The sequence below is a fragment of the Protopterus annectens genome, chromosome 2.part0, assembly GCF_019279795.1.
Source record: "Protopterus annectens isolate FY-2018-M chromosome 2.part0, PAN1.0, whole genome shotgun sequence".
NCBI classification, from domain to species: Eukaryota; Metazoa; Chordata; order Ceratodontiformes; family Protopteridae; genus Protopterus; species Protopterus annectens.
Window position 1 is genome coordinate 408761116 of NC_056728.1, and position 21511 is coordinate 408782626.

A 21511-nucleotide genomic window follows, 5' to 3' on the forward strand; every position below is an offset into this window, starting at 1 on the left:
GGTAGGCATAGCCTGGAGGTAGAAATTTGGTATTTTTAATATAGGGGTTTAACCATGTCTCAGTAGTGACTGCAATATCTGGATGGTTGTGTGCTATCCAGGTGTGGAAGTCTGTTATTTTATTTCTTTTACTTTGAAGATTGAGGGTGGTGAAGTTAAGTGATTTAATGGGATTAGTTTGGTTAGGAGGGGAAGTGGTGGGTCCTGGGTTGGGATGCATGTCTCCACATTGGGGTAGAGCTGAGTATATATATGGGAGGATGATGCGGTGCAGCTTCTTTTAATGATATAATGGCACTGGAAGGGCAGATTAGATTTGGTGCTATTTGTATGCAAAGAATTTTATTCTGTAGTGCAGGATGGTGTTGTTTGGATATAGGCTAGAGGATAAGTAAGAGAAGGTGGTAAGAGGAGGTGTATGTAAATAGGTGATAGAAGTAGGTTTGCTATATTTGTGAGGTATATGAAATGCTGTCAGTAGCAATAGTAGATACAGGGAGAGAGACAGAGTGAGAAGTAGGGTGTGGGAGGTAATAGGCATGGTGGAAAATGAAGATGCTTAGTGTAAAAACTGTGAAAGAATGTTAATGAGCTGGAAGAGTTTAAGAGAGGGTGGTGCTAGATATGAGGGCTAGAGAAAAGAGTGACAGTATGTAGGTTAGGTAGTGAGTCAAGGGGGTGGGAGGAGTAAATTAAATTGGAACAGATTAGCTGGATTGTCTGATTGGAGGAGTAAAGTAGTTGGAGCTAATTAACTGGAATATTTGACTGGGTGGAATTGATAGGAAGATCTAATGTAAGGATAAGTTTAGGTGATATGGGGGTGTGTGGCAATGGGGGTGGGGTAGGGGAGCAGAGTGAGCCCAAGCAGAGGGAGGATGAATGGAATGGGTTAGCCTTCGGCCTCGGTTATAGTTTGACTACAAAAAACAATCATCCACGAAAACCAACAAACGGAGAGCAGGAACTAGATCCACACAGGTTTATTCTGGTACCTCGGCTTCCACAGCCTTCAAAGGAATAACCATTTCCAAACTCATGCATCATTTTATACAAACTTCCACAATTGATTAATTGAATAATCAAGCTTATGCATCATTGACAGAATAAAAGGGCCATACAGAAAAAAAAGGGCCATACAGAAAAAAAGGGGAAGGGGGAGGGAAGCATACAGAGAAAAAGTGCTAAGACACAGACAAAAGGGAAATGTTAGTTTTTGTTATAAAAAAAGACATGATGTAATATAAATACACAATACAAAAATAAATATTTGTAATAGTACATCATAACTTAAATAGTTAGATTATTGTCTAAATTTAAACCTTTAAGGAGGGTGGAAACTGTTAGCAGGACAGAGAGATAAATTAAAGAGGGGATGAGAGAGGAAGCAATTACAGAGAAAGGAGGGAGGAAAGGTTAGAGAAATGGCTTACATAACTGAAAGCAGAGGGACTAGCCGCTGTTGTAGAAGAAAACAGCATGTATCTCTACTAGTTAATAACAAGTACCAGGAGAAATGTTCATCCTGTGGGGGAGAGGGTAGTTGGGCAGCAGGATGGGGACAGAGTGGTGGGAGGTGATGTCAATTAGGAGTCACAGGATAGAGAAAATAATAATAAACTACAACTAATAATAATAATATGTTAGCAGTTGATTTTGCATACAATAATTATTTATGACAAAGATCCTGGGTTGCAGCTACAGGTGTCCAATGGGGGGAATGAGTGCTTTCCCTTAGGGTTCAGCTTAGTTCTTTGGACTTTGAGGGACCGCTGTGAAGAAGGTAAGGTTACTTGTAGATGTGTGCCCTAATAAAAAGAAAGAAAGAGTTTTTAGTTTAGAGATAGACAATCTGTTAAAACTACCAGCAATACCTGAGTGAAATGATAGGGTGGATAGGAAGGTATAAAGGTATAGGTAGAAGAGGTGGAAGGAAGGGGAGAGACACTATGAAGCATAGGGTAAGAGGGTAATGGAAGTGGAAAGTAGAATTAAGTAGTGGAAAGTGGGCAGTAAAGGAGAACGAGGGAGAATAATCTTAGAGAAATAGGATGTACACAGGAGGAAAGCATGCAACAGGGCAGTGCAATTACATATCAGTGAATGGCAGGTGTGGATAGATCCAATGTTCTGTTTACTGTAAGCATTACAAATAGTTGAGAGGTCTGGAATAGAATAGAGCAAAGAAAAATAAAGGGACGAGAGAGACTTATGAGCTACAGGACAGGAATCAGAATGAGATAGGTAAAGGGCAATATCTGCATGAAGACATTATTAACAGGCTAGGTTTAACTGCAACAAACTTCATTAAAATATGAGAGCCTGTAATTCAAAGCCCACAAGGAAAGCTACCAAAAAATCCAACATTCTGGTCATTGGAGACTCCATTTCAATGTCACTCATTGATCTTGAATTTAGTACTATTTAAATGATTAATAAAGGAGACATTGGGATCAGTTCAGACGTTTTGGCATTTAATACATCTGTTTTTGATTATTGGGTTACCTGAGGGGATATTTAGGGCACATTTCTTAGGTGGGGAATTTGTCTATGAAGTTGAAACAGTCTAATGCAGTCAAGAGTCATTTTGCATGTGTTTTTTAATAGTGGAGGCGGATACAGACACATTGTAACTACTAGTTCATCACAGTATATTGACAGCCAAAGTCTTGAGAAGTCCAGGAGAGATAAGTGAACACAGAGTCAGTACAAGAATGGTGTGAACACAAACCCCTGGGGGTCCTCCTGAATGGGTTGCAACTTCTAAGGATGAAAGTGTTTTACAACAACAATAAACCGTGATAAAACATTCACAATATTTTATATCAATGTGTAATTCAAAATAATACAGCAGCTCAGTAGATTTTTATAGATGGCATTTCAGTACACAGTTGTCATCCAAATGATTATAAAATACCCTGTAGGAAAAATGCATAGACAGTTGGAAAGGAGATTTTAAAGATTAGAGAGTTCAAATATACTGTAAGCCTATAAAGTGTGACAAAGTGCAGGTATTTAGAGAACTACATCCACATATGTTAAATTTATGTATTTATTTATTTGCAGTTTGTTTACTGGGAAAGTGCATTGGGCCAAAAAAAATGTGCCCATTTTCAATGGAGGCCTGGGGAGAAAAGCTCCAAAACAGTTTTACAATAAAAATAACAGAATGTTCAAATGCAGTTATACAATAGAAATCAACAGAATACCATGATACAATATTTTCCAATAAAAATTGATAGTAAGGCAATTATACTTAGATATTAAATTAAAGAGTGAAAAAAGTTTAAAATTTATACATTTATGGAAATAAAACATGACAACCACAAAGTGAAAGAGGAGACACTTATTGAAGGAATGTTGTTATGGAGTATTATTAGGACATATAAAATTACAATAGTAGGAGACAGAAAGAAGTGGGACATATATTTTCATAAGGCAGAAAGGAAAATAATTAAGAATGAGGCCTTAAGCAGGGAAGGATGCTAGTTGGTTTTAATTACAAAGAGAAAGGTGGATAGAAATAGTGTAGAAATAGTAATTGGATAACAAGTAGGATAGAGCAGGGTAGGGGTGCAATAGAGAGTGTCAGGTGGGATGAGAACAGGAACAATCCCATCATGAGGAGAGGTGGGAGTGAAGGAGGTTCTTAAAGGAGGAGAGGTTATGGGTAGTACAAATATGTGGAGGAAGGGAATTCCACAGTCATGCTAGTGAGAAAGATAGCAGAAGTGTCCATGGAGTGTGTATAGGCTTATGTACTTCTAGGAGGTTCTGGTTGCTGGACCTGAGTGGTCTGCTAGGCTGGTGTATATGGAGGGCGGAGGAGAGTGATGGACAATATGATGGTCTGAATATGAGTTTATGTGTAGTGGAGAGTTGGATGTATGAAAGATAGTTTGTGAGTTCTAAACATTTCAAGGAGTGGAGAGCTTTGCAATGGTGGGAGGAGTAGTTGGATCCAGTAGCAAACTTGGCAATTTTGTTGTAGCAGGAAGCTAGATTGGTCTTTAGAGAGGACTGAAGGTTGGTAAGGAGAGGAGCACCATACAGAAGGGAGGGGAGGAGATAGGTAGTAGAGAGGGTCTGTTTGGATTAGAGGGTGAGATAACAGTTGTGGCGATATAACACACCCAATTTTTGATGTGTTTTCCTAATATTAGTAAGTGGATGTCAAACTTTAATTGAACATCAATAAATACTCCTAGAAGTTTAGAGTGGGGAACTATTTCAATTGGTGTTGAATTTTGGCTAGTTATAGAGAAAGAGTTCATATCGATTTTGCAGGATTTAGAAGGGAGAAATATCATGATCTTAGATTTTGAAGGGTTTAGAGCAAGGAGATTATTGAGCATCCAAGACTCAGTGCAGGTGAAAGCTTCTTGAGTTAGTTTTATGAGTGTAGGGAGGGATTTGGTGGAACAGATAATCATAGAATCGTCAGCGTATTGGACCAGTCTAGCATTTGGGATACAGTGATGGAAGTCGTTGATGAAGATGTTGAACAGTAATGGGCCTAGTATTCAGCCTTGTGGGACTCCTGTGGTAGTATGAAGGAAGGAAGAGATGGAATTTTTCCATTTGATGGCTTGCTGTCGATGAGCAAAGTAGCTGGAAAACCAGCTGATGGAGGATGGGGAAAGATTCAGATAGGATAGCTTAGACAGGAGAAGGTTGTGTGAGACTGTATCGAAGGCTTTGAATAGATCTAAGAGAAGGGTTGATACAATGTTGCTGGAGTCAAGTTCATGGTTGATTGTTTCAAGAAAGGAAAGGACGGCTGTAGTTGTGCTGTGTCCGGATTTGAAGCCGTGTTGTGTTGGAGTCAGCAGTTGGTTGTCTAGATAGCGTAGGAGTTGTAGGTGGATACATTTTTCAAGAATTTTAGAAATGGGAGATAGGTTGGCTATTGGATGGAAGTTAGAGATTTCAGTATTGTTGCCTCCCTTGTGAAGGAGAATAATGAATGCTTTTTCCAGAGAAGGGGTACATAAGATTCTTGAATAAATTGGTTTATTAGGATGGAGATAGGAAGAGCTATGCCATCAGCAGCTAGCTTGAGGAAGTTGGAGGGTAGATCAACTGGGGCATTTGAACAAGGTTTTAATTTCTGAAGAAGTTTTTTATGAATGAAGTAAGAAAGATCATAATGCAACCTCAGAAATAATTTTAATGTATATTACAAGTACACTTAGAAACAAGAAGATGGCAAAAAGGGTAATCATAAATTATTTTTTTATGAAGTTGTAAATAACTATAGAATTAAAGAAAGGCAGTTCTGGCAATTATGTGGTGGTGTCTTTCTGTAAACCTTGTAAGAGATGTAATTATCAGATATAAATGAATTAGAAAGAGGGAGTGGAAATTGTACTATTTTTCCACCCTCTCCATGAGTCTTTCATACCTCTGCCATCTTACGGCTCTGATTTGTTTACTTTGAATGGCCACTGCTTGTTCTTTTTCTGCCATTTTTATCACCCCTTCATTGACACTTCACACTTTATGGTACTTATTTTCTGGTTCTGACTCCTTATTCTCCTGTATCACACTTTGTTTCTTTTAGCTACCTTTCTTCTCACACACCATAATCTGCACTTCTTTTAAACTGTCTTGTTTTTGCTCATAATTTCCTTATGTTTTTTTCTCTTGCAGTGCTCTGTGCTGCATCTCTAATTCTAATTTTCCATGCTGCTTCTATCCTTTGCTTCCCTTCATACCTTGCTCTGTCCTGAGCAGATTACCACCTTACTCTGACAGTGATATTTCCACTTGTGCAGCTTTATATTTGCAACTGGTATTTTTGCATTCTTCTAATTCTGTGTTTGCACTGCTGAGCATCTGTTCCTTATACATTGCTAATTGTTTATTTATTTATCACAGACTGTTTTTAATAGCTGTAACATCTTGATGTATGGTTTGCTATGTCTGAGGAAGGCCTGCTGGGATGAGTATACCTACCAGTTAGCAAGCATTTTTTCATTTATTTACTTACTTATTAACCAGACAAGCAGCCAGGCCTAAATGCCTCTTGCCAGCCATGACTTGGGCTCAAAATGAGCAACGTAGACACAAATTAAGTCGTAAATTTAACACAGATTACAATTTACATAAAAGGTACAACCAGGGTTATTACGTAAATAGGAAAAGACATTTGAAACACTGTCAGTGCAGTGCAATACAATTCTGTACATAGTGCTTAAAAAGGTAAATTATTTAAGCAATAACCCATAACAGGGTGTGGGTATATCAAGATTTATCCACGGTTGGCAGGGTTTGATCATGCCCATGAGTGGGTTATTGCTATTATACAGTGACATTATTTAAGACATAAAATGCTTACCTTTCTTAATTAATGTCTTTGTATACCAGCACTGTAGGGTTCTTCTTCATTGTTACCTCATTCTTCTGATGTACTGCACATGTGCGTGGGATTTACATTCCCATGCTTCCTCAGTACATCTGAGCTGTTGAAGACAATCAATGGAGAAAGGAGAATCTCCAAATCTCCATTGCTGTTTTTTTTTTTTTAAGAGTAGCAACAGAGAAAAGAAAATCTCCATTGCTGTTTTATGTAAAGATAGTAAGTCTATGAGAGAAAAATCTGGGCATTGTGTCAAGATTTGGACAGTTGGAAAAAAAGGAAAATCAGGTATGTTTCTCTGTCTTTATTTTTGAGAATGTACTTGAGTTTTCTTCTGCTTTGCACTGTCCCCCCTAAACATATTCCAATAGAAAGGTCTGTCCACTGAATGGTACTTCAGTGGACGGACTTTTTTCTGTTGGTATATGCTTAATTTACAATGGGCAAACTGGTTGGGCTGTCCAATCAGCATGCTCATTTTTAAATAAGAATGACCCATCATTGTATAATATTAATTACATGTTGATGAATGCAAGATAATAGGTAAACATTCAACTAAATTATAAGAAATAAGATTGTTGTTGCCTTTGTAAATAATCACAAACTGAGTTAAAAGGAAATTCTGAAATTTATTGAGGTTTTTCCCTCAACCAACACCTATAAGGATCTTCTCAATTACTTATGCTACTTTTCTAGCCACCATCCCTCCTTAAAGCACTTACACCTGTATCCAGTGAAAAGGTAGTCCGGGAACTTAGCCTGTAAGCTCTGTAAATTTGACTGCGACCAGATACCTACATGAAGGTAGCTCTAACAAGTTCACCCCATTTTAAATAAGAAATTTTCACCTGTGATGAGGGCATCGTAGTTATTGGCTCTAAGAGTACATGCTGTTCTTCTAGCATTGCATGCATATGTACATATATACATAAATAAACACATACATACACAGACTTTATGAGTTATATCAGGTGACATAACTGTGACAAAGATGTATAAGAAAATATATAAAACTGATAGTGAGATGCTGAAATATACATGATGAGGTATTCTCTGTAGAAACATTTATTGTTATCCCTCTGTAAGCACACATGGAAAGAAGCCATTTGGAGAACAGAAAGCAGTTTCTTGAGAACACCCTCACTGTTTTTGAAAGAATGCTGTCCTGTTGGGGCAACCACTAGAGGGATTCGGAGTACATTGGGTACCAGCCACCATGAAACCTCCTCTTCTTCACATTAAAAAAGCATCTAAAGTGTGACTTGCCAAAATCACATAAGCATTCCATTATTTCATATGCTTCTTGCATGGAGCAAGTCTGTGTTAAACTCCCTTAAAGCATGTTGTGCTGTACAATATTGCTGGTCAAGTGACATTTGTAACCAGACTTGTGGTTTTGTAGATAACACAGCACAGCTCAAATTAACCCAAAGCATTTGCAATGGCTTGTGCCATAGCATATAACTGTTTAAAATATGACACATTATTATTATTATCATTATTATTTAATGTATCCTTGCAAATGCATCAGAACAAGTCTTTTTGGCATGCATTCTCACTCATAAATACATTCCTAATTTATACAATGCTACCAATATTTGAAAAACAGTTACAGAGTGCAAGACATTGTTCAGCTTGTAAAAATAAACTTAAAAAACTTGTAAAAATGAACTTATTATGTTAGAGATCTTACCAATTTCTTTCAGAAACTTTGACAAGGATTTCTATGATTACTTCATATGCACTTTAATAAATGTTTAAATGTATAAGGAAAGTGGGGGAGTAAAAGAGGGGAATAGAATAACACAAAGGCCATAACTGAAAAATTAACAATAGACCTGCAAACTGAAATTATTTATGACAATTTAGCACATCAAATTTAGAGTAAATGTGTTTTAGTATTCATATATTGGATATGGAAGTCTACTCCTTGGCCCGCCTACTCTTGTTGAATGACATGCACCATGTTTAACATACCTGACAAAAATGTTAATTTGTCTACAGTGTAATTCAGTATAAAACGTACACATTTTAGTTAGGGTTGCCACCCCTCCATTTTTTTTCCGGACTGTCTGGAAATCAAACTGATTCTCCGGTAGTCTGGAAAACACCTTTCAAAAAGGAAACAGACGATCGGAGTTTGTAAATCGGCTGATTCACTATGCTTTTTTAAAGAAACGCATAGTAAATCAGCTGAAAGGAGGCAGGTTTATTAGGATGGAGATAGGAAGAGCTATGCCATCAGCAGCTAGCTTGAGGAAGTTGGAGGGCAGATCAACTGGGGCATTTGAACAAGGTTTTAATTTCTGAAGAAGTTTTTTATGAATGAAGTAAGAAAGATCATAATGCAATAATTTTAATGTATATTACAAGTACACTTAGAAACAAGAAGATGGCAAAAAGGGTAACCATAAATTATTTTTTTATGAAGTTGTAAATAACTATAGAATTAAAGAAAGGCAGTTCTGGCAATTATGTGGTGGTGTCTTTCTGTAAACCTTGTAAGAGATGTAGTTATCAGATATAAATGAATTAGAAAGAGGGAGTGGAAATTGTACTATTTTTCTACCCTCTCCATGAGTCTTTCATACCTCTGCCATCTTACGGCTCTGATTTGTTTACTTTGAATGGCCACTGCTTGTTCTGTTTCTGCCATTCTTATCACCCCTTCATTGACACTTCACACTTTATGGTACTTATTTTCTGGTTCTGACTCCTTATTCTTCTGTATCACACTTTGTTTCTTTTAGCTACCTTTCTTCTCACACACCATAATCTGCACTTCTTTTAAACTGTCTTGTTTTTGCTCATAATTTCCTTATGTTTTTTTCTCTTGCAGTGCTCTGTGCTGCATCTCTAATTCTAATTTTCCATGCTGCTTCTAGCCTTTGCTTCCCTTCATACCTTGCTCTGTCCTGAGCAGATTACCACCTTAGTCTGACAGTGATATTTCCACCTGTGCAGCTTTATATTTGCAACTGGTATTTTTGCATTCTTCTAATTCTGTGTTTGCACTGCTGAGCATCTGTTCCTTATACATTGCTAATTGTTTATTTATTTATCACAGACTGTTTTTTACTAGCTGTAACATCTTGATGTATGGTTTGACTATGTCTGAAGAAGGCCTGCTGGGATGAGTATACCTACCAGTTAGCAAGCATTTATTCATTTATTTACTTACTTATTAACCAGACAAGCAGCCAGGCCTAAATGCCCCTTGTCAGCCATGACTTGGGCTCAAAATGAGCAACATAGACACAAATTAAGTCGTAAATTTAACACAGATTACAATTTACATAAAAGGTACAACCAGGGTTATTACGTAAATAGGAAAAGACATTTGAAACACTGTCAGTGCAGTGCAATACAATTCTGTACATAGTGCTTAAAAAGGTAAATTATTTAAGCAATAACCCATAACAGGGTGTGGGTATATCAAGATTTATCCACGGTTGGCAGGGTTTGATCACGCCCATGAGTGGGTTATTGCTATTATACAGTGACATTATTTAAGACATAAAATGCTTACCTTTCCGAATTAATGTCTTTGTATACCAGCGCTGTGGGGTTCTTCTTCATTGTTACCTCATTCTTCTGATGTACTGCACATGTGCGTGGGATTTACATTCCCATGCTTCCTCAGTACATCTGAGCTATTGAAGACAATCAATGGAGAAAGGAGAATCTCCAAATCTCCATTGCTGTTTTTTTTTTTTTTAAGAGTAGCAACAGAGAAAAGAAAATCTCCATTGCTGTTTTATGTAAAGATAGTAAGTCTATGAGAGAAAAATCTGGGCATTGTGTCAAGAATTGGACAGTTGGAAAAAAAGGAAAATCAGGTATGTTTCTCTGTCTTTATTTTTGAGAATGTACTTGAGTTTTCTTCTGCTTTGCACTGTCCCCCCTTAACATATTCCAATAGAAAGGTCTGTCCACTGAATGGTACTTTAGTGGATGGACTTTTTTCTGTTGGTATATGCTTAATTTACAATGGGCACACTGGTTGGGCTGTCCAATCAGCATGCTCATTTTTAAATAAGAATGACCCATCATTGTATAATATTAATTACATGTTGATGAATGCAAGATACTAGGTAAACATTCAACTAAATTATAAGAAATAAGATTGTTGTGCTCTTTGTAAATAATCACAAACTGAGTTAAAAGGAAATTCTGAAATTTATTGAGGCTTTTCCCTCAACCAGCACCTATAAGGATCTTCTCAATTACTGATGCTACTTTTCTAGCCACCATCCCTCCCTAAAGCACTTACACCTGTATCCAGTGAAAAGGTAGTCCGGGAACTTGGCCTGTAAGCTCTGTAAATTTGACTGCGACCAGATACCTACATGAAAGTAGCTCTAACAAGTTCACCCCATTTTAAAGAAGAAATTTTCACCTGTGATGAGGGTATCGTAGTTATTGGCTCTAAGAGTACATGCTGTTCTTCTAGCATTGCATGCATATGTACATATATACATAAATAAACACATACATACACAGACTTTATGAGTTATATCAGGCGACATAACTGTGACAAAGATATATAAGAAAATATGAAAAACTGATAGCGAGATGCTGAAATATACATGATAAGGTATTCTCTGTAGAAACATGGATTTTTATCCGTCTGTAAGCACACATGGAAAGAAGCCATTTGGAGAACAGAAAGCAGTTTCTTGAGAACACCCTCACTGTTTTTGAAAGAATGCTGTCCTGTTGGGGCAACCACTAGAGGGATTCGGAGTACATTGGGTACCAGCCACCATGAAACCTCCTCTTCTTCACATTACAAAAGCATCTAAAGTGTGACTTGCCAAAATCACATAAGCATTCCATTATTCCATATGCTTCTTGCATGGAGCAAGTCTGTGTTAAACTCCCTTAAACCATGTTGTGCTGTACAATATTGCTGGTCAAATGACATTTGTAAACAGACTTGTGGTTTTGTAGATAACACAGCACAGCTCAAATTAACCCAAAGCATTTGAAATGGTTTGTACCATAGCATATAACTGTTTAAAATATGACACATTATTATTATTATCATTATGATTTAATGTATCCTTGCAAATGCATCAGAACAAGTCTTTTTTGCATGCATTCTCACTCATAAATACATTCCTAATTTATACGATGCTACCAATATTTGAAAAACAGTTACAGAGTGCAAGACATTGTTCAGCTTGTAAAAATAAACTTAAAAAACTTGTAAAAATGAACTTATTATGTTAGAGATCTTATCAATTTCTTTCAGAAACTTTGACAAGGATTTCTATGATTACTTCATATGCACTTTAATAAATGTTTAAATGTATAAGGAAAGTGGGGGAGTAAAAGAGGGGAATAGAATAACACAAAGGCCATATCTGAAAAATGAACAATAGACCTGCAAACTGAAATTTGTTATGACAATTTAGCACATCAAATTTAGAGTAAATGTGTTTTGGTATTCATATATTGGATATGGAAGTCTACTCCTTGGCCCGCCTACGCTTGTTGAATGACATGCACCATGTTTAACATACCTGACAAAAATGTTAATTTGTCTACAGTGTAATTCAGTATAAAACGTACACATTTTAGTTAGGGTTGCCACCCCTCCATTTTTTTTCCGGACTGTCTGGAAATCAAACTGATTCTCCGGTAGTCTGGAAAACACCTTTCAAAAAGGAAACAGACGATCGGAGTTTGTAAATCGGCTGATTCACTATGCTTTTTTAAAGAAACGCATAGTAAATCAGCTGAAAGGAGGCAGCAAGAATGGAAAAAGAGGGTGCTCCTCATCGAGTGATGTCATCATGACAGCACAAAATGAGCGTAATGTGGGTGGGGAGGGGTGGGATGGTGGGGTTACTGATGACACGAGGGGTGTGGCTTTACTCCAGTTTTAGCCACGATGAAAGGTGGCAACTCTAATTTTAGTATCTTCCAGAGACAGCATCTACATGTTGTTGTGTCTTTCAGCTTTTCCCGGTTAGGGGTCGCCACAGCGGAACTCCTGTACGCTAATGATTGGCAGTAGATTTTTACATGCCGAGTTGCCGGCCCTGACGCACAACTTTCAATGAAGGTACACCCATTCATGCATGTCTCTACACAGAAGACGCTCTAGCTGAGAATCAAACAGGACAACGTCTTACAGTGAGGCGACAATGCTACTGCAGCATCTACATGTAAAATAAATAATTAAGAGAAAAAATGCTCCCTCATCAAGCAGTGTAGTGTATTTTAAAATGTAAATGATATTGGACAGTCAAAATCATACTTCTTTTCTGTTATCCATTTTTCGTGTGTTTAAGTACATCAGAGGCCAGATTCCAAAAGACTTTCTCTCAGACTAATTCACTTACTCTGAGAGCGAGTCTTTTGGAATCTGGCCTCCCCCGGTGTAAGCCTGTTTATAGATAGGCCCTCCCCCAGTGTAAGCCTGTTTATAGATAGGCCCTCCCCTGGTGTAAGCCTGTTTATAGATAGGCCCTCTCCGTGGTGTAAGCCTGATTATAGATAGGCCCTTCCCCAGTGTAAGCCTGTTCATAGACAGGCCTTCCCCTTGTGTAAGCTTGTTTATATATAGGCCTTACAGTGAAGTAAGTCACTTACACTGAGAGTAAGTCTATTGGAATCAGGGCCCCAAATGTTTCTTCAGCTACAGGCTGTTATATTTAAATTTCTTATGATTTTATATCTATAGGTATATCAGTTATTTAGTGACCTGCAGGTTATTTTGAGAGATGTCCACTGAGGCCACAATAGATGATATTACTTTGGTTTATTAATGCTAACAGTAGTACTTTTGTATAACAGTGTTTCTGCTTGTGTTCCCTGAAGGTTCTGAGGATCTGGTGAGTGCTGCTTTTGACTTTGCAAAGAGCTTATGTTCCCTACAACTGACAGAAGAGGAGATAGCATTATATTCAGCTGCTGTTCTTCTATCTCCAGGTGTGTACTATATAGAACACTTAAAAAGAAAATCATGGTTTTCTCTCTCTCTCTGCTTTTTTCAAATGAAAATGTAATCTTTATATGTATTTATGCAATTGGCTATGACATCTGCACTATGTTTTATTCCTTCCTGTATTCTCCTCTGCTGAATGTGACTGTGACTATACATACTTCTTGACTGTTTAAAGATTCAGTATCATTTAGAAATGCTTTTGCTGACCCTTAAGTGTTTCATTTATGCCGTAACACTTCCATTAGCGGTGGTAGACAGGATCAGATCAAGATATTGTTTGTACCAGTTCTAACTATAGAATATTTATTTGTACAGCATGGAGAGCCAAGAAATATGATATTGTGGAAAAATATAAACTTGTCGACATAATTACACTCCAAAATCAGGAAAACGATGAACTTGCTAAGCACAGCCCTGTTGTGAGACCCAGTGTTAGCAGTGCTTAAAGATACTTAACAATAGTTTGTTAAGGACACTGAAGCAATGTTAAGATCAGGCCTCACACTAGGGACGGAATGTAATTCTGCCACACTCGTGGCAGAGAAGAGGATGTGACAGCTTCTAAAGGTGTTAGTTCTACAGAAAAGTACCTTGTTTTTGCCTGCTGTCTGTTTGATGGTGTAAAGTGATGTACTAGTTTTGAAAGTCTGTAAAACATTTTGTATGCCTGCACTTTTTTTCTGTAACTGATATTACATGGAGCAGGTAAAGCTCCATGCACTACAAAGAATTATGATTGGTAACTCTATATTATGTGACATGGATGACAAGATTCACCTTTCAAGCTTCACCCTCAAGGAGAATTTCTTGGCATCCATGTTTGAATTTGCTAACTGGGGAAGGAAGAGCACTGGCGAAGCAAGGTACATAAAACAATTTTCATAGCATTTGAAACAGTAAGAAAATAGAGTAATCTGTTGACAAAGACAAAGATAATTTTATATTCAGTATTTACTTAAGCATGGAGGTATCACTTATTGCAGGAAACAGTTATCAAAATAAGTTCCTCGCTGGATAAAACAGACAATATAAGCAATTATGTGAGTTAAAGAAGAAGATGATGATAATTAGTTTATTTGTCCTTGGAAAGAGCAGTTACATTGTGCTTGAAATTGAAGATGAGCTTTTAGCTGAGAATGGAATTGTGGGTAAGAAGTAGTATCTTTAAGATTAGAGGAAAGAGATTCCAATAGTTTGGGGGTCTTGTCCTGGAAGCTTTTAACAATGTTAGCTCTTGTTCTGGGAGTCTGAAAAAGAGCTGCATTTAAAAGTTAAGGCTTGCATGTTTCTTTGTGAAGTAATGATAGTAAAGATAAAATGTTGTAGAAAATAAGCATACATCATTTTGCAAGCAGGCAATCAACTAAAGGGACATTCTAAATTTAAATGCACAGAGTTAGTAATAGAAAATGATTGGAAGGGTAGCTCTGTAACACTCTTGGGATGCAGAATAATTATTGCTGTAGTTAAGAAACTAGAATGAAGAGATGGAATAGCTATCAAATTAGTCCTGATTGGTGATTTGCTATACAAAATATGGCAATGTTGGGGTACAGTTTGCAGTTTGCTGTTATGTTTTGAATGCAAATTATTTTGCTGGACTAGACTGTCAGAACAGAACAGAACTTTCCATGTCTTTTTTTTGGGGGGGGGCAAATCATGTTACATATGCAGGCAAATAGCCTTGCACATAACCACTTCTTTGTTATATGTAGCTTTGCAATAAATATGAGACACTGCAAATTCCTTTTCATCTGTGGTCCCAAATTAATAATATATTTTTGTAGGGTATGAGGGTGTCAAGATAAAATTTTGAGTAAATGTTTGAAGTTCTATTTTCATTGTGTGGTCCGAGAAACAAGTCAGACTGGCAAAGTCTGAAAAATTATAGTTGATATCATGCAGAATTATATGAAGAACTGTCTCTTTATTTATGGAATCAATTTTCACACATAACACTGTTCCAGTGAAGTAGTTTATTTATTTATTATTTATTAACATTTGTTGACAGGAAAGTCCACTGGGTCAGAGACCCATTTTCAGTGGAGGCGCGGGGAGAAAAGCGCTCCACAAGTAAAATACAAAGAAAATTGTATCATATGATGGCTGATATAACACAAATTAGTTAATTTTGCTCATTTAAAAAGTCACGGACAGACTGAATGTTAATCCTTACATAAAAATATGCCCCAATATCCATATAGTACAGCTCAGTGTAATTGTAGTTTGCACAGAATGCACGTTTTTTCTTAATGTAAGTGAATCAAGTGATGCATTGGCTATCTCAAGTATTGTTATGATACTTCCTGTTTCATCAGCTTGAAGTTGCAAATATATGTCTGTTTAATTAATAGGGAATGCCATTATAAACAGAGTTTTTCAAATAGACATAATTCCTCCTGATTAAAAACCTGAGCCACAACGGTTTCATATTGTCTGTGATGCTGCTGGACGGTTCTGCTCCACTTAATCATTGTGTGTGACAGTGGAAGTGTTTCACCAGTAGCGTCTGTGGTCAGCAGCACATTAGGGGAAACAGAGAATGTGTTTCAGTGGTTTTCAGTCAGTGGTCAGTGGAGCACATAAAAAGTGATACTCAAGTAGCTCATTAAGGGAAATTATAGTTAAAAAATGTGACTCTTTTCCTGTAGTTGAAAAAGAAATCTGTGTAAATACAGAAAAAGATGACAACAGATACATTGTTATCATCAGGGGTGTTGAACACAGGAATGACAGCATAAAGTTAGCTGTTCACCAAAAAATAGATAAGCTGGGTACAACAGAAATGGGTGGCAGAGATGTAAGGATGGGTCAAAATGAGAAGGTAAACAGATATGTAGTAATTGAAGGCTTAAACATAATGAAGATATTACTGAAGTGCAAAGAATGCAACAAATAACAAAGAAAAATCTTCAGTTAGTATTAAAAAGAAAAGAAGGGAGGAAACAGTAGCTGAGTCAGCAAACGTAAAAAGAAAATATGATGAATACATAGCAGAAAAAAAATTAATTTAATTTTACAGGTTTATAAACAGAACTTATGAGAGTTCAATCGGCAGTAAGATAGATAAAGGAAAAATGAAATTCTTATACAAGGAGTTTCAAACTTAGTGTCTGAAGTAAAACCTTTTAACTACTCTTAATTCTATGGTGGGTGTTTCTGCACTAAGAGGTTCTTCACTTTTTGAATTAAGTAAATTTGTTTCCTAAGCTTATTAAGATGAGTAAAGTAAAATATAACACCACTGTGATTATGACTGGTACGTGGTACATGGAGTGGTATGATCTGCTCAAGAGCCCAGACTGAGCATATGACAAAAAGCAAGGACTAGGATTCATGGGATTTGTCAAGAAAATCATATCCAAGTATCCTTTTGTGAAATGCCACTGTGTTCTGCTTTCAAAGGCTATACTTTCTTTAAAGCTAAGATGTTTAACATATAGATGAGAAGGCAGGACTATTTAAAAGGGGTCTGCATTATCACTTTATGGGAAGAACAAGCAACAGAAAAACGCATCTTTACAAATGGTAGATTGCATTTTGAAAATGAGGGAATTGATTACATTACTAACATCTGTTAGAAAAATATTATTTTTAGAGAAAAATGGGTCATAATCAATGGGTCTAAAAAGGTATTTGATATTATGCTGTTACTTATGCTAATGCACAAAACCTTTAAAAAAGGAAGACTTGCAACTTCTCATAAAACTACAAAGAATAAAAATAACCGATATAATTGAAACATGGAATACAGGCACATTTGTATTTAACTCATTCCATCCTGAACAGCAGGGGGTAATCAACACCTTTGCTTTCTGAAGTATTCTAAGCCAGGACACCACTTTTTTTCCCGTGAGCTTAAGGATAAAATGTCAGTGAAGTGAACATCAAGCAGTTTTCTTTTTAAAAAGTATTTTTTCATGGGGAGAAGATAAGGTCCAGAGAAGGTGAAACTTCTGCACTCACCAGTGTTCAGAACCAATCAACCTATAATTCTTATTACAGGGCAAATGTAAGAAATATACGCACACGTATTTTAAGCCTAGTCCTATGTTCAGTTAGTCCCTTCAACACAGATGTATGCAGCATGAAAGAAAAGAAAATGTTTACTGTAACTGTAGCACTGATGGACAACAACAGGACCACAGTGTTAGATGATTGATTCATTTATTTAGTTAGTTAATAAGTTAATGTGTGTTAATGGGGAAAGTAGATCTGAAAGTCTCATTTTCAGTGGAGTTCCAGGGAGATACTCTTGACAAAAGCAAACAATGGTAGTACAATACAGATTACAATACAAACAATAAATGAAAAGGCAGCAAATACTTGGGACAAATGGTGAAGTGAGCAAATGCAAAATTAACTACTCATACAAAGAATATAGTTGACAGATAGTGCATAACATAATTTACAGCCCTTAAGCATACAATATTTGCAAGTGCTACAATAAAGGTGAAATGATAACCATGAAAGGTGAGCTATCAGTCATCACAAATGCACACACGCCATGAAAATGTTAGAGATTATTCAAGGGTGGCAAAACTAGTAATAGTATAGCTAAGACTAAGAATGAAAAATAAAAGTACAGAGAAATGAAAAATGTTTGTGAAAGTTAATGATCCAAGTACTGAGTATCACAAGCTGTCGAGGAGGGAGCTCTGCATGTTACTGAAAAAGGTTTCAATTTTTGTATTAACAGAATACTTTCAGAAATGGCAATCGTGTCTTTTAAAAATTCACTAAAACATCCAGTGTTATTAATATAACTGCAGAGGCAAAGGTGACTGCATGCACTGCTGTTTAAAGTTGTTAAACTTCTGCAAGGAACTAACAGTAGACAGCAGGTTTGACAAAATGTGTATCTTAACATTAGTGAAAAGAAACCTGAGCAAAGTGCTTCATTTGCAGTTTTACTCTCTCACTCTCTCTCTTCCTCTTCAGTATCCTTTTACAAGTACTAATTCTGTTTTCTTATAAACAGTCTCCATAACCTGTCCACACTGAATCTTTTATGCAGAAACCACCACATCAACTCACAGGCCTTCACTACAGACATAATTTATCTAGTGCATTGCAGTGTTTTAGAAGGACCAGTCCTTTCTGAATAAATGATTGTTTACAACTTTTTCAGCTGCCAGGAAGTGCTCAGACAATAGTTGCTTGAGATTCATAAGTGAAAAAGAAAAACAAGAATGTAAAGTGCAAATAACAACACTCCCAAACTCTCTGCACTCTTCAAATGATGTTTGAACTAACTTGAATATTTTCTGTTGTACATCCCTTAAATGAATGGAGACCTAGATTATTCACTCACTCATTCATTCATTCATTCATTCCTGATTATCCAATGTGTCCAGCTCGGGGTCAAGGGACAGCTGATCCTAGCCCAGTACTCAATGGGCACAAGAGAGAAAGTAATCCTGGACTGGAAGTCAATTTTCTGTTGCAGAACACACACATATGCATTCCCTCAGACAAGGCACAGACACTTTGAGGAAGTTTGAAGCATCACCACTTCATACACAGCATGTCACTAGGATTACTACACACAGAAGGCACCCCCTGTTTAGAACCCCACTGAAGAACCAAGTTTTATGATGCAATAACACTAGGCGCTGTATCATTGCATTGCATTGCCATAGTCATTTTTAAACAGCTAATGTGTAATCATGAGTGCCACATGACACCCCAAACCCCATCATGCATCTGATGCTGCATCCACTTAGGGGAACCAAACATTTGTGTGCGCTCTTACAAAAAAAAAGTGTCACTTGAACAAATGGAGGGTGTTAATGTGTCAGTGCATAGTAACAACATTTGTTCCTTGATTATGGTTCACTGTAGTTGCATTTGTTCATTGCAAAAAATTGTGGCACATTTAGTATCTGAAACAGAAAACCTTTTAAAGACTTATTTCCTTGCCCTAACACATTTCACAGTATTTCATGCTTCATATCCTATATTTTATTTTAAACTAAATAACCTAAGAAGCCATGATAATGATGGATTTCTCTAAGAAGTGGAATGTTTGCAAAGGGTCAGGGAAGTTGTTGGAGTATAGAAGTGAGATCTTGTAAGAAGTGTTTCAGAATCAGTGCTGGGTAGGATTAAAGGCTGCAGGCATAAAGACTATGCAGCCTTGAAAGCTTTTCAGGCTATAGGCTCGCTCCTCTCGCTTCCATCATGATCCTCAGCTGTCAGCAGAGCTTTCCATAGGTGAAATAGATCTCTAGGCAAAGGACTCAGTGGCCCTCCATCCCCTATTGTACTATTCCCACCGACAAGTCAGACACACTGTTCACAGTGCCTAGATTAAAAACTTCTTACATTATTGTCTACCACATTAATGTGTTTTATGTCCTAAAGTTATCTGTGTGTCTTAGGCATTTGTTTTTCTGGGGGGGGGGGCTAGATATACTGTCTATTAGCAGGAAGCTTCACCTCCTGCACCCCCAGCCTAATATGCCCCCCACTCCAAGAGACATAAACATCAGAAGGCCCAACATAAGTCAAATTAAAGTGCCTGTACAGTGGACTCCCCAGTAAAAGACTCTAATGAGGAGGATCATTCAGGAGAAAGGGTAGCCTACTGAGTCTCATCCATTCCCACAGAAAAGACTGTTCAGGCATCCTGGTACACCCTTCCAGCCCTCTTTGGTGCCCTGCCCTTGATGGGCACCTTAAAGGATGCCATCAGGTTGGCATGAGACATCCCAGACACAGCAGTCCCAGTCCCTAGGAAGTCAGACAAAATCTTGCCCCTGCCAGAGGTTATGTAGTCTGGTCAGAGATCCCCAAGCCAGACCTCAGAGTTTAGCAGCAGCAGCCCCAAAGAGAGTTCTGACCCCACTGGATGAGGAGTCCAGGATGATGGATAAATCTGAGAAGCAAATATCTGCTTCTTCAACCCTATCCCAGAGGATGTTAAAATAACTGACATGCATGGTTATCTCCAGTGTGAATGTTCTCTTAAAATGTTCCATGTCACGAAGAAACTACTGGATGGACATAAAAAGAAAAGCTTATATCACATGTCACTACCTCCAAAAACCCCATGAACCATGCTGCCTGTGATTTACAACACAGCTGAGAGTGCAGACAGAGCAGCGGTAGCAGACATGATATGCCAGTCTGTTTCTCTAAGGCTAAATAGACTTTGTGGAGGACACCAAGGTGGTCCTCATTGAATCCCTGTTTTCAGGACCTCTGCTGTTTTGTGATAAGGGCAATCACCTAGTAGACATAGCAGAACAAAGAAAATCTCTGTCTGCTGTGGGTGTTAAGTTTCAGTCACCTCAGCATTCTTTCAGTAAGATGCAGCAGTGACAAAGGCACATGTGGTTTTGGAAGAGATCAGAATCCCCAAGAGGGTACAGTAAGGGGAAAGCATCAGGGCAACTTCCAAAATAACTGCCATCCAAGAGGAAAACATTCCTACCACTCCACATGAAGTTACAGTCACCCTCAGGGCAGGCAGCTCCTGCTTTCTGCAATTGCGTCTTTGTGCAGGTAGTTGGGGGATAGCTGAATCCCATGGTCAGCAATGGTAGTAAGAGTAACCCTTCAGTGGATACTAGGGAATGAAATCTTCCTCTACCTATATGAATGGCTCTTTGCTAACTTCAACAACACTGCTGGTTTCCGATCAGACTGATTGACTACCTGGATATCATGGACGATTTTCTCAAATCTCTTCAATAATTCATCAACTTTTTAGGGTACAAGACATGCAAAACCCTTCTCCCAAAATAAAAGTCAGTATTCTTTGATCCATTTCTTTGGGTTACATCACAGCAGCCATACATATCAAAGGATCATAGGAGATTACTAGGCTATCAACCTGGAGGTCATTTTAAGCCTAGCCATTTCAACCCAATGTAATACCATAGAAGTGCTAGTCTGTCCCTAAGATTGCTTTTAGTGATGACTGCTCACATCCAGGAGGGTTGTGAGCTCTGTCCCTGGTAAGAATTTACAGTACCCCATCCACTCGTCCAGGTTTCTCTTGAACAGTGTCAGAGAGGTGCTCTGTTTCACATGAATTGGTAGCCTGTTCCAGAGATGTGGCAGTCACTGGGAGATAAATGTGTCTCTCAAGCATTTCCTATTTAAGTCACAGGCCATATTTAAATCCACTGCATGCAACGGGTAGCCCTAGACCCATTTGATTTACAGATATGTAGCAAGTTCAT

The 21511-nt window shown here is 37.6% G+C and overlaps 1 protein-coding gene across 1 annotated transcript in view; it reads left to right on the forward strand.

The window, feature by feature from the left end:
- RORB (RAR related orphan receptor B) overlaps positions 1 to 21511 on the forward strand; it is a 993527-nt gene that overhangs the window by 953844 nt on the left and 18172 nt on the right. The window contains exon 8 of the mRNA XM_044060844.1: positions 13193 to 13303. Coding sequence (XP_043916779.1) covers positions 13193 to 13303 — 111 coding nt within the window. The remainder of the gene's footprint in view (positions 1 to 13192; positions 13304 to 21511) is intronic.